Source organism: Solanum lycopersicum, chromosome 3 (genome assembly GCF_036512215.1).
Source record: "Solanum lycopersicum chromosome 3, SLM_r2.1".
NCBI classification, from domain to species: Eukaryota; Viridiplantae; Streptophyta; class Magnoliopsida; order Solanales; family Solanaceae; genus Solanum; species Solanum lycopersicum.
In genome coordinates, this window is record NC_090802.1 from 9,596,127 (window position 1) to 9,609,435 (window position 13,309).

At 31.1% G+C, this 13,309-nt stretch overlaps 2 protein-coding genes and 1 long non-coding RNA gene across 3 annotated transcripts; 2 read left to right on the top strand and 1 right to left on the bottom strand.

The window, feature by feature from the left end:
• Positions 1–2,496: 2,496 nt before the first annotated feature.
• LOC101267490 (vicilin-like seed storage protein At2g28490) lies at positions 2,497–5,109 on the top strand. Its single transcript, XM_004234669.5, has 5 exons — positions 2,497–2,917; positions 3,427–3,611; positions 3,878–3,958; positions 4,066–4,464; positions 4,562–5,109. Exons 1-5 carry the CDS (start codon positions 2,596–2,598, stop codon positions 4,955–4,957), a joined length of 1,383 nt encoding a protein of 460 aa, XP_004234717.2. The 5' UTR covers positions 2,497–2,595; the 3' UTR covers positions 4,958–5,109.
• On the bottom strand, positions 3,378–3,962 carry LOC138347815 (uncharacterized). Its single transcript, XR_011220380.1, has 2 exons — positions 3,822–3,962; positions 3,378–3,624 (listed from the first exon to the last, which is right to left on the bottom strand). It is a non-coding gene; the product is annotated as an uncharacterized lncRNA (long non-coding RNA).
• A 4,727-nt stretch (positions 5,110–9,836) lies between the features above and the next one.
• LOC101246998 (F-box protein SKIP2-like) lies at positions 9,837–12,117 on the top strand. The gene has a single exon (XM_004234613.5). It carries the CDS (start codon positions 10,169–10,171, stop codon positions 11,816–11,818), a length of 1,650 nt encoding a protein of 549 aa, XP_004234661.2. The 5' UTR covers positions 9,837–10,168; the 3' UTR covers positions 11,819–12,117.
• The last annotated feature ends 1,192 nt before the right edge of the window (positions 12,118–13,309 follow it).

Here is a 13,309-nt window from a genome sequence, read left to right on the forward strand (position 1 = left end):
GAAGACAAAATTTCTGGAGCAGAAAACACAAAATATTTCACAAGCAACCAGTGATAAAAGCTTTGTTATACCATTAAACACGAGCACAAGAGAACATAGAACCCTCATATATCCATAATCTCTGAGATAATTTAAGATGATAGAAGATAGAAGAAAAACACAGTTCTATTTTTTTTTAACAATTCATATTTTTGGAACGAACTAGGGTTATAATATCCAATTAAGAAAGTGAAAAGAAGCCATCTTTGAATATTTGAAAAGTAAAGATAATGAATTAATGACTGATTAAGAGTAAGAAACAACAAATAGTCACACAAAAGTGGGAATTTTGAAGTTAATCGAAGAGATTTTAGCAAAAATGCGAATAAACATACTTGGAAACAATCTCAACCCAATAGTCTTGAAAATCTAAGGAAACTCAAAGTCTCAACCCATTAGTCTTGAAAATCCAAGAAAACTAATGAAGATTAATGCAAATGAGATATTTATTTATTTTCATTGGAAGAGTGGAGAAAGATATAGATGCTTCTAGAGTAAAAAAACAATAAAGCCTTGTTTTGAGCAAGAGTACACGGGTTATCAATAAATATACTAGTTATAATTTGCCCTTGTACTTTGATTTAATATTAACTTTGTCATTGGTCGTCCTGTCTCGATACTTTTATATGATAAAAATAATTATATATATATATATATATATATATATATATATATAATTTTGTATGTTTAGATAATGAAGAATTACATAAACGAAACTCAAACCTTAATATTATGTTTTAGGTAGGGGTCGATGTAGTTCAAAGAGTATAACAGATTTATTTTAATACCGTAGATTATAGGTTTTATAGGTAAAAAAGTTCTAAGAATGATAATAAATATTAGATGTGAACCCATAGCCCCATAATTATTTTTTTTAAAAGGAAAAAGGATAAAAAATATTTAAAAAACAGAAAAATTTACATGTATGATGACTGAGAATATAATTAAATAATAAGAGTGTGGTCTCTCTAACATGTTAAACTTTTAGATAAGATGGTCACACACTTTAGAATTGTATTAGAGTTAGTTCCATCCCAGTTTGTTGTTCACCGATGTTGGACCCCTATTTAGAAGTGTTCACACTTCACTTGAGGTCTGGACGTGGGGGGAGCGTTAAGAAGTCCCATATCGATAAAGGAATGAGAATTTGGTCTACTTATATGGACTTGGACAAACCTTTCCTAATGAACTAGCTTGGTGGTTGAGTTAGGTTTAGGTATGTTAGGTGGTCAGGTGTCATATCTTTGCATTGACGGCACGTGTTATACAAAGTAACTTACTTGATTGAAAGTGGTATATCAACACAAAATGAGTTGTGATAATAATTAGGGATATTTATGTCTTTAACCCATAAAACTATTATATTTAAGTTTAAATACTAAGAAACTCTAAATTTGAACATAAAGCAAAAAATATGAATTCGCATATGATCGTAGGAGGAAAAAATTACTTTAGCAGTTGTTGCGGCAAGCTCGTTCTGATCTTGGACGCAGTACATTGGAATCCTGAAGCACCACCACGAACGCTACCGCGCGTCCGCCTGCGGTGCGGTAAGGCACCACCCTGTTGTGACTTTGGCTGGATTATTCGTAACTGCATATTTACAATATAGGCGTGGTGATCAGTTGGACCTTTGATTAATTAACATTTATTTTTGATTGACCTCCTCCTTTCTTTAATTCACAGGCACAGGGAGACTTTTTGGATAATTTACTTCCACGAATAGACTGTTAGGCTAAGAAGAATAGGTTGGGATTGATCCCACCTTTGAAAGAGTGGTTTTGCTCTGTCAATACAGCAAAAAATATGAATTCGCATATGATCGTAGGAGGAAAAAATTACTTTAGCAGTTGTTGCTTACTTATTTATATGAGGTTATAATTCATCCAACACGATTATTCAAAATGAAGAAAAATTATGGGTTAAATGCGAATAAAATTTTTGTCAATGATTGAGATGTTCAGTTGACTGTCTCCCCTACAAACAAGGTCCCATTTTGTCATTTATCGAAATGTGACCCCCAAAAGGAGTTAGAATGTTAGGCATGTACAAAATGTAGAAATAGAGTTTGAGACTCTTTAGGCTCTTCTCTCTACGCTTTTTCTATTTAGCCTCACTTACATTTGAATATCAAGGGGACCATTTAACAAAGTTGTGAATTTCATTTGAAACAAATTAACATATACATGTTGTGGTAAACTTTAAAGGTAATACAAGTGTAAGAAATATAGTATATACAATTTAAATACATTCTCTTTTATTGCGTTAGAGTAGGCATTTGAAGTGGTCATCAAATTACAATTTCACAACATTTTGTCATGTATACAAATTTCAACAAATAGTAATCTTTTCTTTAGTTCAACTAATATTTTTCAAGATCGATCTCAAAGTTCATAGAAATGCCTAAAAATAGTGTATGGTTGACAACAATTCCTCTCAAATCTCATAATTGACATCTCTATATAAATCGCTAGACGCTTCACCTAATAATTCACCAGTAAACCAAAGTTGATTAAAGAAATCGTCTTAGAAAATCTAACTATTATTAGTTTATTTATGTTCCGAGTTGGGATGGGAAAGATAAGGATATTGTTATTTCTCGTATTGATACTTTTCTCGGCACTGGTTGCGTGTGTTGATGGATTTCACGTAGACCAGGAAAGTGAACAAAGGACACAAGGAGAACAATGGTTCTTGTTGCGTCACTTGCATAATGTTGTGAAAACGGATGCCGGGTCTATGAGATTTGTGAAAGGTGGCTATCGTAGGGGTTCATTTTTACATAGTCCAATGCATATTGGTTTCATCTCCATGGAACCAAATAGCCTCTTCATCCCTCAATATCTTGATTCAAATCTTGTCATCTTTGTTCATCATGGTAATTTCACTCCTATCTTCTTTCTAGATCGTTTGCAATATCTCTTTTAAGATTATAATTTCTTGTATACACTACCACAACAACAATAACATATTCAGGGTACTTCACAAACCTTACTCCTATCTTGGGAGTTAGATAGACTGTTTCTGATCGTTCATAATATGTCTTTTAAGATTATAACTTTTTTTATACTCTACGACAACAACAATAACATATTCACGGTACGTTGGGAGGTAGATAGACTTTTTCTGATCTTTCACAATATCTCTTTTAAGATCATAACTTCTTTAACACTACAACAATAACAATAACATATTCAGTGTAAGTCATAAACCTGACCCCTACCTTTGGGAGGTAGAGAGATTGTTTTTGATACTCATATAAATGATAGGATTTCATAAAAAGGTGGGACTTGTAACATAAAAAACGTAACATGTCAAAATACTCGGATAGTGTAAAATTTAAAATTTTTGCTAGGATTATCATTTTTTTTATTGGATTAAATATAGGGGAAGCAAGAGTTGGACATATCTACAAGGATCAATTAGAAGAAAGGAGTTTGAAGCCAGGAGATGTGTATACAATTCCTGCTGGATCAGCTTTTTATTTAGAGAATAGAGTTGAAAGCAAAAGACTTCAAATTATTTGCAGCATTGACATTACCTCTGAATCCATGGGATGGCATGCTTTCCAGGTACCCTAGCTAACTGCAGTGACGAAGCTAGAAATTCATTAAAGGGGTATAAGACTTAATATGTTCATATGAAAAATAATTTTTGACATGTATTTTGTATGATTTTCTATAGAAATAGTAGTATTTATTTTTCAACGAAGGGTATTCAACTGGTTACTACATTTAGCTATGCAACTGACGCTGAGTTGTTTTTTAATCTCCTTTTCTTACCTTTAGTCATATACTCTGTTTTTTCCGAAAACTTTGTAACTCGTTATGTTTTGCAGTCATTCTTCATTGGTGGTGGAAGTAATCCCTCGTCCGTTCTTGCTGGATTCGATCATACTACATTATCAACTGCTCTTAATGTACATTTCTTACTATTTCTTTCAGTCTAGATATACATACTCAAAGTTGGATTTTTTACTTGTCAGCGAAATTCAAGTTTTGAGTGTTCGCATATGTGTTATGATAGGTTTCAACAGCAGAAGTACACGCGCTCTTGACCAGACAATCGTCTGGACCAATCGTACATTTATCTGGTTCTCATCATGATGCGAACGTTTGGTCCAACTTCTTGGACCTAGAACCCCATGAAAGACTAGCTAATTTGAAGAGAATTGTGAATTTTGATGAAGAAGTTAGCCCCAAAGAGGAGAAATCAAGATGGTCATTTAGGAAATTTTTGTTTACTTTGTTAAACGGTGAAGATGTTATCGAGAGAGTGAATCATAAAGCCCCATCAACGTACAATATCTACAACAAGAAGCCCGATTTCAAGAATGACTTTGGATGGAGCAAGAAGGTGGATTCATCTGATTATTCTCCTCTAGAGCAATCAGGACATGGCGTGTATCTTGTCAATCTATCTCCGGTAATTGAATGATTCATGTATATAATAATGTGGATGGATATACATGTTTGTTCGAATTTTATATGTTTTATCTACGTTTCTTTCTATGTAAATGTAGGGATCCCTTATGGCGCCTCATATCAATCCATCAGCAATCGAGTATGGAGTTGTGTTGAGAGGGACAGGCAGGATTCAAATTGTGTATCCGAATGGTACTTTAGCAATGAATGCTAAAGTATGCGAAGGAGACGTTTTTTGGGTGCCAAGGTACTTTCCGTTTTGCCAAATTGCATCAACGAATAGCCCGTTGGAGTTCTTTGGCTTCACTACATCAGCAAAGAGGAACCATCAACAGTTCTTGGTAGGTAAAAACTCATTGATGCAGAGTTTGAGAGGGCGAGAATTTGCAGCTGCATTTGGAATTGATGAGAAAAGGCTTAAGAGGATTGCTAATGCTCAACGCGAACAAGTCATCTTGCCATCGCGTTCCTCTAAGGATGAACTGGAGTTTTAGTTAGTCTAGTTCAATTATCGCACTAGTCTGGTGTAAACCTCATTCTCTTTTTGTTTGATTTGAGTTTTCTTAATTACTCGTTTTGTTTTGGAGATGATCAGAATTTTCCCTATTGAGTTGTTAATAAAACCGATTTTGTTAATCTTACAACATGATTCCGTTTTTGGTTTGAACTCCGTTATCCAACTTTCAAATTTCAATGTGATTTTTTTTTTTAAATTAGTGGACCAAGTCTATATTGGTGGCTCTAGTATTTATACTAGAGTGGTTAAGATATCTTTTTCTTATCCATTCTTATAAGCTTTAACTTTTTTGTGGATCCACTAATTATTATTGTGTATGATTAATAATTATTGGTAAATGCTCCCATATACGTCTAGTTTAGAAGAACAATTATTAGAAAACTGCCATGCTGAATGCTACAAGCCCGTGACCCCTTTGTTGATGTCATTTATCTAATGATCCATTTATTTGAACTTATAATAAAGTTATACAATCAATTATTATCTCTTTATATTTAAGAAAAACAGTTTGATTATCACGCTATATATATGTAATAAATAAATAAAACAAATGAAAAGGTAAGGAAAGAGGTTTCATGTTAGCCAAAAAGTACTTAAACTTTTAACTTTGGTTAAATTTGAATTCGAGTTTTACTAGTAAGGAAGGGAGGGTAAAGGTTAGTTTCTGTAGTTCAAGGATATTGTCGGTCTTTAGTTTTATTTATTAATAAGCTAATAAGTCAACTGGGCTTCAATTATATTAGGAATCATTTGATGTGAGATATAAAATATAATAGTTTAAAATAAAATGTACAATTATTTTATTCTGTGTTTGGTTAAAACTATTAAGTAATTCTTGAATTACTTATCTCACTATTTATATCTTAGTGATGAGATAAGTTATCTCATATATATGATAAAATAATTTATCATGAGATGACCAAAAAATTTGTTGCCAACTTAAAAGATATATTTTTAATTTTACATAATTTAGAAACATATTTAACCTTCCTCCGTTTAAAAAAAAAAAAAAAGGTTTAAGTTACAAGCACATGGAAAGAACATAATGCGTGTGTAGTGTGCGTTTGTTAATATGTCTAGTCTAGTGTCTAACCTAGAAAGACAGGCATTGGACTTGACAATTATAATTTCATTTCCACCCAGGATTAGGAACAAGTCAAATTGAAATTTTTTTATTAAATGTGGAACAGGTCAAAATAAATTTTTTGTTATAAAATAAAGATATTAAAACTTAATAACCAAAAAATATAAAAAGAGAGAAAAAGTAGCAATATTTTTTCTTGTAATATATCAATGTATTTTTCGAAGTCATAATTCAAGATTATGTCTAAATTCTAAAATCATAAAATGTGAATGCGCTATATAACATTCATATTTCATTATTTACAATACTTTTATGTGGATGTCTCCACAAAGAAATTCTAGAAGAAGAAGAGAGAGTGTACATCGTTATTTTTAATAATCATTGTTTATTGCTTCATTACAATTTTATCAAGAAAAATCTTGTGGGACAGAATCCTTGATTAAGGAAAAAAAAGTGAAATACGTATTTACCTCCACTAATGAAAATATCATCTAATATTTTGAAGATGACACATTTCAATTTTATATCTCAATTTCTCAAAAGTTGAAGTTGGTAATGCCTTGGTAAAAATATCTACTAAATTACTATCTCTGTCCCTAATTATTTGTCCATTTTTTCTTTTGCAGTTGTCCTAATTATTTGTCCATTTTGACAAATCAAGAAAGAATAATTTTTTTTATATATTATACCTTACATTAATTACTTTGAAAAGGTAAAACTTTTTTAAGATCTTATATTTTTAATTCATCTTCTTCATAATTAATAGGGGTAAAATGATACGTTCATCATGTCAATGATTATTTTCTTAATAGGTATACCAATTCAAAAGTGAATAAGTAATCAGGGAGAGAGGGATATCACTTAAGCGAACTTGTTGAAATATCTAAGATCATGAGTGAATCTTTTTTATGGTGAAATGAAAATCCTTTAATGTATCCTCTCATTAGTTGAACTATAAATGCAACATTGTCTTCATACAATATTGTTAGAACATTTCCTTTCAAAGAATCACCACATCGACGCTTCATGAATAATATTATCTCTACTTGAAACCAAACTCAAGTGTACTTTACTGTCACTAAATAATTCGTTGACATAATAATTTTAGATATCAATACACTGATAATTGATAAGTAACCTCGTGTTACCATGTTAACATGAATTTTAGAATTGTCAAATTTGTGAATCGAAACCGACAATTGTTGTTTGTAGCACATTCAATTAAATTACATCCCACAATTTTTTATCCAATTATTTTATCCTTCTCCAACCATTCACTCTATTTTATTCTCCAAATATAGATTTTTCTATTTTTTTAGATAATCAACTCCAATTCAATTCTCTATTTTACTCTCTAAAAAAGATATTTTTTTTCTCTCTCCTCAATATTATATTATTATTTCTATTTTATTTTTATTTTCTTATTTCATAATATAAATCATTTATTTTTTTCCTTTAATTACTTTATATAATTCTCATTTCATATATATATATATATATATATATATATATATATATATATTATTTAATATAAAATTTTTATTTTATTCTAAATTTTTAAATACCATAAATTGCAAGAAAATATTATATAATATATAAATTAATGGACAAATTCAAATAAAAGTGAAATACAATCACATAAACATTACATAAACACTCAATTTTTGAAATTATTACGTTGCTCCCATAAATGCTCTATTAATGCATTACGAAGTTCAAAATGAATATTTTTGTCCTTATTTTTTTATGTCTAGCTAAAACTTGTTCAACTTAGAGATTTTCATCTACCACCATTTTTATCGTTGGAGTTGAAGCCTTTATGACATCTTAAATTTGTGCATTAAGATCATGTTTATCCTCAATTATCACGTTTTGCAGTATAATACATGCAGTCATTATATCATGTATCACTTTCTTTCTCCAAAAACGTGACGGTCTTGCAATAATTGCAAAACTTTGAATGCACGCTCTACATCTTTTCGACATGATTTTTTTACCACGAATCAATTATTATGTTGTGTATTGTATTTACCTTTTATTTAAATTATTATGTTATTGATTGTATTGTCATATATATTTAAATTAATTTTTTTTACCATTTTAATTTTGTGTATTCTTTATAATGAACATCAATAAAAATATTAAATTTTATTATTGATGAAAAAAAATTAAAAATACTATTAATTTGAATTTAAAGTAGTATATATTAAATAATATTTTTTTAAAATATTATATATCATTTAAGAAGATTATGATAACTACTATTCAACTCTCTAATTTTGAAGAATAAAGAGCAATTTGGAGGTGTATTAGAGTGCACTCAGGAAAGTCTATTAAAAGGGACAAAATATTTTGTCAATTAGGTAGGAGTCCTTTAAGTCTTAAAAATTATGTAAAAGTGACAAATAATATAAATTCGGTTAAAATATGTTTTTACAATAGTGTCAAACTTTTAACTTTTACACTTTAGTCTACCAACTGTCGTAGTTGTTGGGACAACTTCAATAATTGTCCAAGCAACTTTAGAAGTACTTGTCCAGAAAAACTTCACTAGTTGTATATTATTAATTTTAGTCCTTTTATTAATATTTAATATAAAAAAGTAAAAAATAAAATAAAAAGGGTTCAATTGTCCTATTTTTTAATTGAAATTTTATAAGACACTTTTAGTTTATTTTTTCTGTCCGTTCTCTATTTTACTTTCCAAATATATAGAATAGAAGTAAAATAGAGATGAATAGGAGGCAAACGAACTTGTACCTTTGCTCTTTTTCCTTGTATTTATTGTTTTACCATATGTTGTTATATTCATTATTGCAATTGTCTTTACAAACAAGTCATTGCGCATCAAGAAATTAAATTAGTACTTTGAATTTTTCAAAGTAGGACTAAGAAGTTATAATATATTATATGTATCGAATAAATGATGGTACCAAATTTGAAGAAGTCTCCCAATATATTTATATAATTTTTGAAGGTCCAAATAACAATAATTGCTAGGGGACCATTACGAATTTTAGATTTCTAAGTGTAATAAATTTAAATTGCAATATCTCAAACCACTCATCTATCCACTCTCATTTATAATTTTTTTTTTTGTAATTAATATTTAAAAGATTAAATCCTAAAATGTTAGGAGTGCAAATTAAAGTGACCATATTTTTGAGTTAGATTTTGTAATTTAGTAAATAAAACAAAAGATTATCGCACACTAAAACTTTTAAAATATAATTATTGATCTTTTTGACTTTATCAAATTCGATTCACCCATATTGATTATTTGATCTTTAATTAATTGCGAATTATTGAGAGGAGTTTATGAATATTTAAAATTTAAATTAAGTTATTTAGAAGTTGGAAAGTGAATCATCCTATTAGTAATAACAGAATTTAAATTTAAATTTATATTTAGATATAAAATATAGTTTATTTTAATAAATCAAAAATTTATGCACCACATATACGAGAAGAGTATTAGAAGTGGACCTAACTTTTGGTAGCAATTAAGTTCACCATCACTTCATTTGTTTCAATTTTATATATATATATATATATATATATATATATATATATATGACAATTTATGTCGAGCTCAATATATGCTATATTTTCAATCTCATTTATATAACATAATTAAAATTTAAAAAATAAATCGAGTTTTTATATTTTGTGGTGATATGAAATGTAAAGTCATAAACAATTTATAAATTATAAATAAGTTATAAATAAATCATATTAACATCCAATCAATCACATATACAAGTTCATAACTGAATAGTAAATCGAGGCTGAATTTAATTTCAATCTTCTATGTAAAAAACTCACCCATGTGATTGCGATTTTCAATATATTAAATATGTGATATTACATAACCAAATATTGTTGTGGACATACAAAATATTAATACATGATATTGTATAGCCAAATATTATATTATTCGTATAAACAATATAACTATAATTGGTCACGGCGATGACCAGTTCTCCCTTTACTTCTTCTTCCTACATATTTAAATTAGCTAGCAGCGCCGCGCTATTTCTCACGGCGGAGTCTAAAATTCCGGCAGACCATTACGACGACATTTACTAGTTTCCTTCAATCCAAATGGGCCAATCTTCCTCAGCTCACGGCTTCTCCCCCACCAATTCCAATTATCCCCACCACCGTTGTTCCGGCACCGACCATTCCCAATCGGAATTTTTCTACCCTACACAATCCGATGAAGGTCATTTCCCCATTTCACAACCCTGTGAAAACCGAGATTACACTGATGGTCTTCCCGACGAATGTTTAGCTCTAATTTTCCAGTCCTTAAGCTCCGGTGATCGGAAAAGATCCTCCCTTGTCTGCCGGAGATGGCTTCTGGTTGAAGGGATTAGCCGTCACCGGCTTTCTCTAAACGCAAAAAGCGAAATCATTCCGGATATACCCACCATCTTCTCTCGTTTCGATTCCGTAACCAAACTCGCTCTCCGATGTGACCGAAGATCGGTGAGCATAAACGATGAAGCTTTGATCCTCATCTCCCAACGGTGCGTTAACCTAACGCGCCTAAAGCTTCGTGGTTGCCGAGATATAACCGATTTGGGAATGGCTTGTTTGGCAAAGAATTGTGAGAAATTGAAGAAATTCTCTTGCGGGTCTTGTATGTTTGGAGCTGAAGGTATGAACGCTTTGCTTATTAACAGCATTTCCCTTGAAGAACTCTCTGTTAAACGTTTACGATGTATGAATCATACTATATCTACTGAACCGATTAGCATTGGATCTAATGCTGCTTGTTTACTTAAATCTATATGCTTAAAAGAGCTTTATAATGGACAATGTTTTGGACCTTTGATCATGGGATCGAAGAATTTGAAGACGTTGAAATTGTTGCGATGTTTGGGTGATTGGGATAGGGTGTTGGAGACGATTGCTAGTCGGGAAAATCATTTAGTTGAGATTCATTTAGAGAGGGTTCAAGTGAGTGACATTGGACTCGGGGCAATATCCAAGTTTTCGGACTTGGAGATACTTCATTTGGTAAAAGCTCCTGAATGTACAGATGCTGGAGTTGTTGATGTGGCTAGACGTTGTAAGTTATTGAGGAAGGTTCACATTGATGGATGGAGGACAAATCGAATAGGTGACGTGGGATTGAGTGCTATCGGTGAGAATAGTATAAACCTCAAGGAATTGGTAATAATGGGTTTGAATCCCACGGTGACTAGTTTATTGGCCATTGCTTCTAATTGTCAAAAGTTAGAAAGATTAGCACTTTGTGGTAGTGAGAGTATTGGGGATGCTGAAGTAACTTGTATTGCTACAAAATGTATGGCTTTGAAGAAGCTTTGTATAAAGGGATGTGAGGTAACAGATGAAGGTATTGTGTCTTTCGCGTGGGGATGTCCTAATTTGGTGAAAATTAAGGTTAAGAAGTGCAAGAACGTAACTGGTGAAGTTGCAGATTTGTTGAGATCAAGGAGGGGATCTTTGACGGTGAATCTTGATGTTGGGGAAGTTGATGTGGAGGTTGTGGATGGTAGTGCAAGTGATGGTGGAGCATTAGAAGAAGGTATAGAGTTTCCAGCGATTGCAAGAATTGTTCCCATCCTTGGTGCTGGTGGTGTCGTTGATATTGATACCCCATCGACCAGTAATTTTGGTCGATCATCAGCATCAAATACAAGGATTGGCTTTCTTGGAGGAAGGGGCTTCGTTGCTTGCACATTCCGTAGGTGGTCAAATGGTAACGCCAATGAGAACTTATGAAAATTGCAAAGACAAGTTAGAACAGAGAAAACACTCTGTTCAACTTTATTTTTTAATTGAATCAATAGAAAGTGTGGATATGCGACTTATCTCTCTTCGTTTGTGTGTTTGATATTTTCTTTTTGAAAATTTGATATGTAACCAACATAGATGCATTTAGAATCTTAGAGGTCATCTCTTGGATGATGAAAGCTATCCCTGCTGCTCCATTGACAATCGCATTATACAGTGCTGTCTTGAACCATGTATACTGTTACTTCTGGTATGTGAATCAAATAGATATTGTTCCATCGATTAAATGTCATCAAGGACAGTGATCTTTATGCATGTTCATTGTCATTTTGTTTCAAATGTCGAAAGCACCTTTCTATATTACCAGGAATGCACGTATTACTTCGACTCCCAGACCCTATTCTTTCCTCTTCTTTATATTTCCAAGAAAACATCGATCTCCAAGATACCCCTCTCCTAAAAGTTAACTTCTGCAACTTGAAGAAATGAAACAAAAAAGAAGTAAAAGAACAACTCCTCACGATTTCTCCTTTTGTATCCTGGATATTCATTATGTTGTTACTCTGCTATGGTTTAGGGAGGTGTTGAACTAGTCTTGTAAAAATTGATTGCTCCAAGGTCGTTTCTTTTTGGACTCGAATTGGCCAAATTATGTATTGTCACCAAAATCTTTCATGCCTATCCACTAGATATCAAGTCTCATTAAATCAAACTTGTAAACAATCCAATCCCTCCCCTCCAACTGAAATTCCCCATATATAGTTAACAAAAATTTCAAAATGATATATGAATTTTTATTTTAATCAAAACGGTAAAATTAATGGAATGACAGCGATTTAGTTCGTCGGAAAAAGCAAATTTCTATAGCAGCGAATTGCAAAATTTGATTTTTTAATTTTTAAAAAAGAAATCGCTGTCAATGCAGTGATTTGCAAAATATTTTTTTTAATAAAACGCTGCCTAGGCCTTTAAATTTTTTTATTATCTATTTGATTTTTTTTAAAAAAAAATTACAACCAAATCGCTGCAAGGGCAGCGATTTGTATCAATTTATTATAATTTTTTTAATGTTGTATCTACTTGAGGCTTCAACTTTTTGATGCAAATCACTGCCCTGGCGGCGATTTGCTTTTAAGTTTTCTTTTAAAATTCAAATAAATAATAAAAATAATTAAAGGTAAAACGCTGTCTAGTCAGTGTTTTATTAAAAAAATATTATTTTGAAAATCGCTGCCTTGACAACGATTTCTTTAAAAAAATTTTTTTTTTAAAAAAGTCAAATTTTGCAAATCGCTGCTGATTTGCTTTTTTAGGTGAACTATATTGCTGCTATTCCAATGATTTTTCCGTTTAAGTTAAAATAAAAATTTATATATCGTTTCAAAATTTTTATTAGCATTTTATACTTTTAGACTCCGAACTCTGATAATCTCTTTAATGATAAAAGACTACTCAGCAAGCCACGTGATATCAATATTT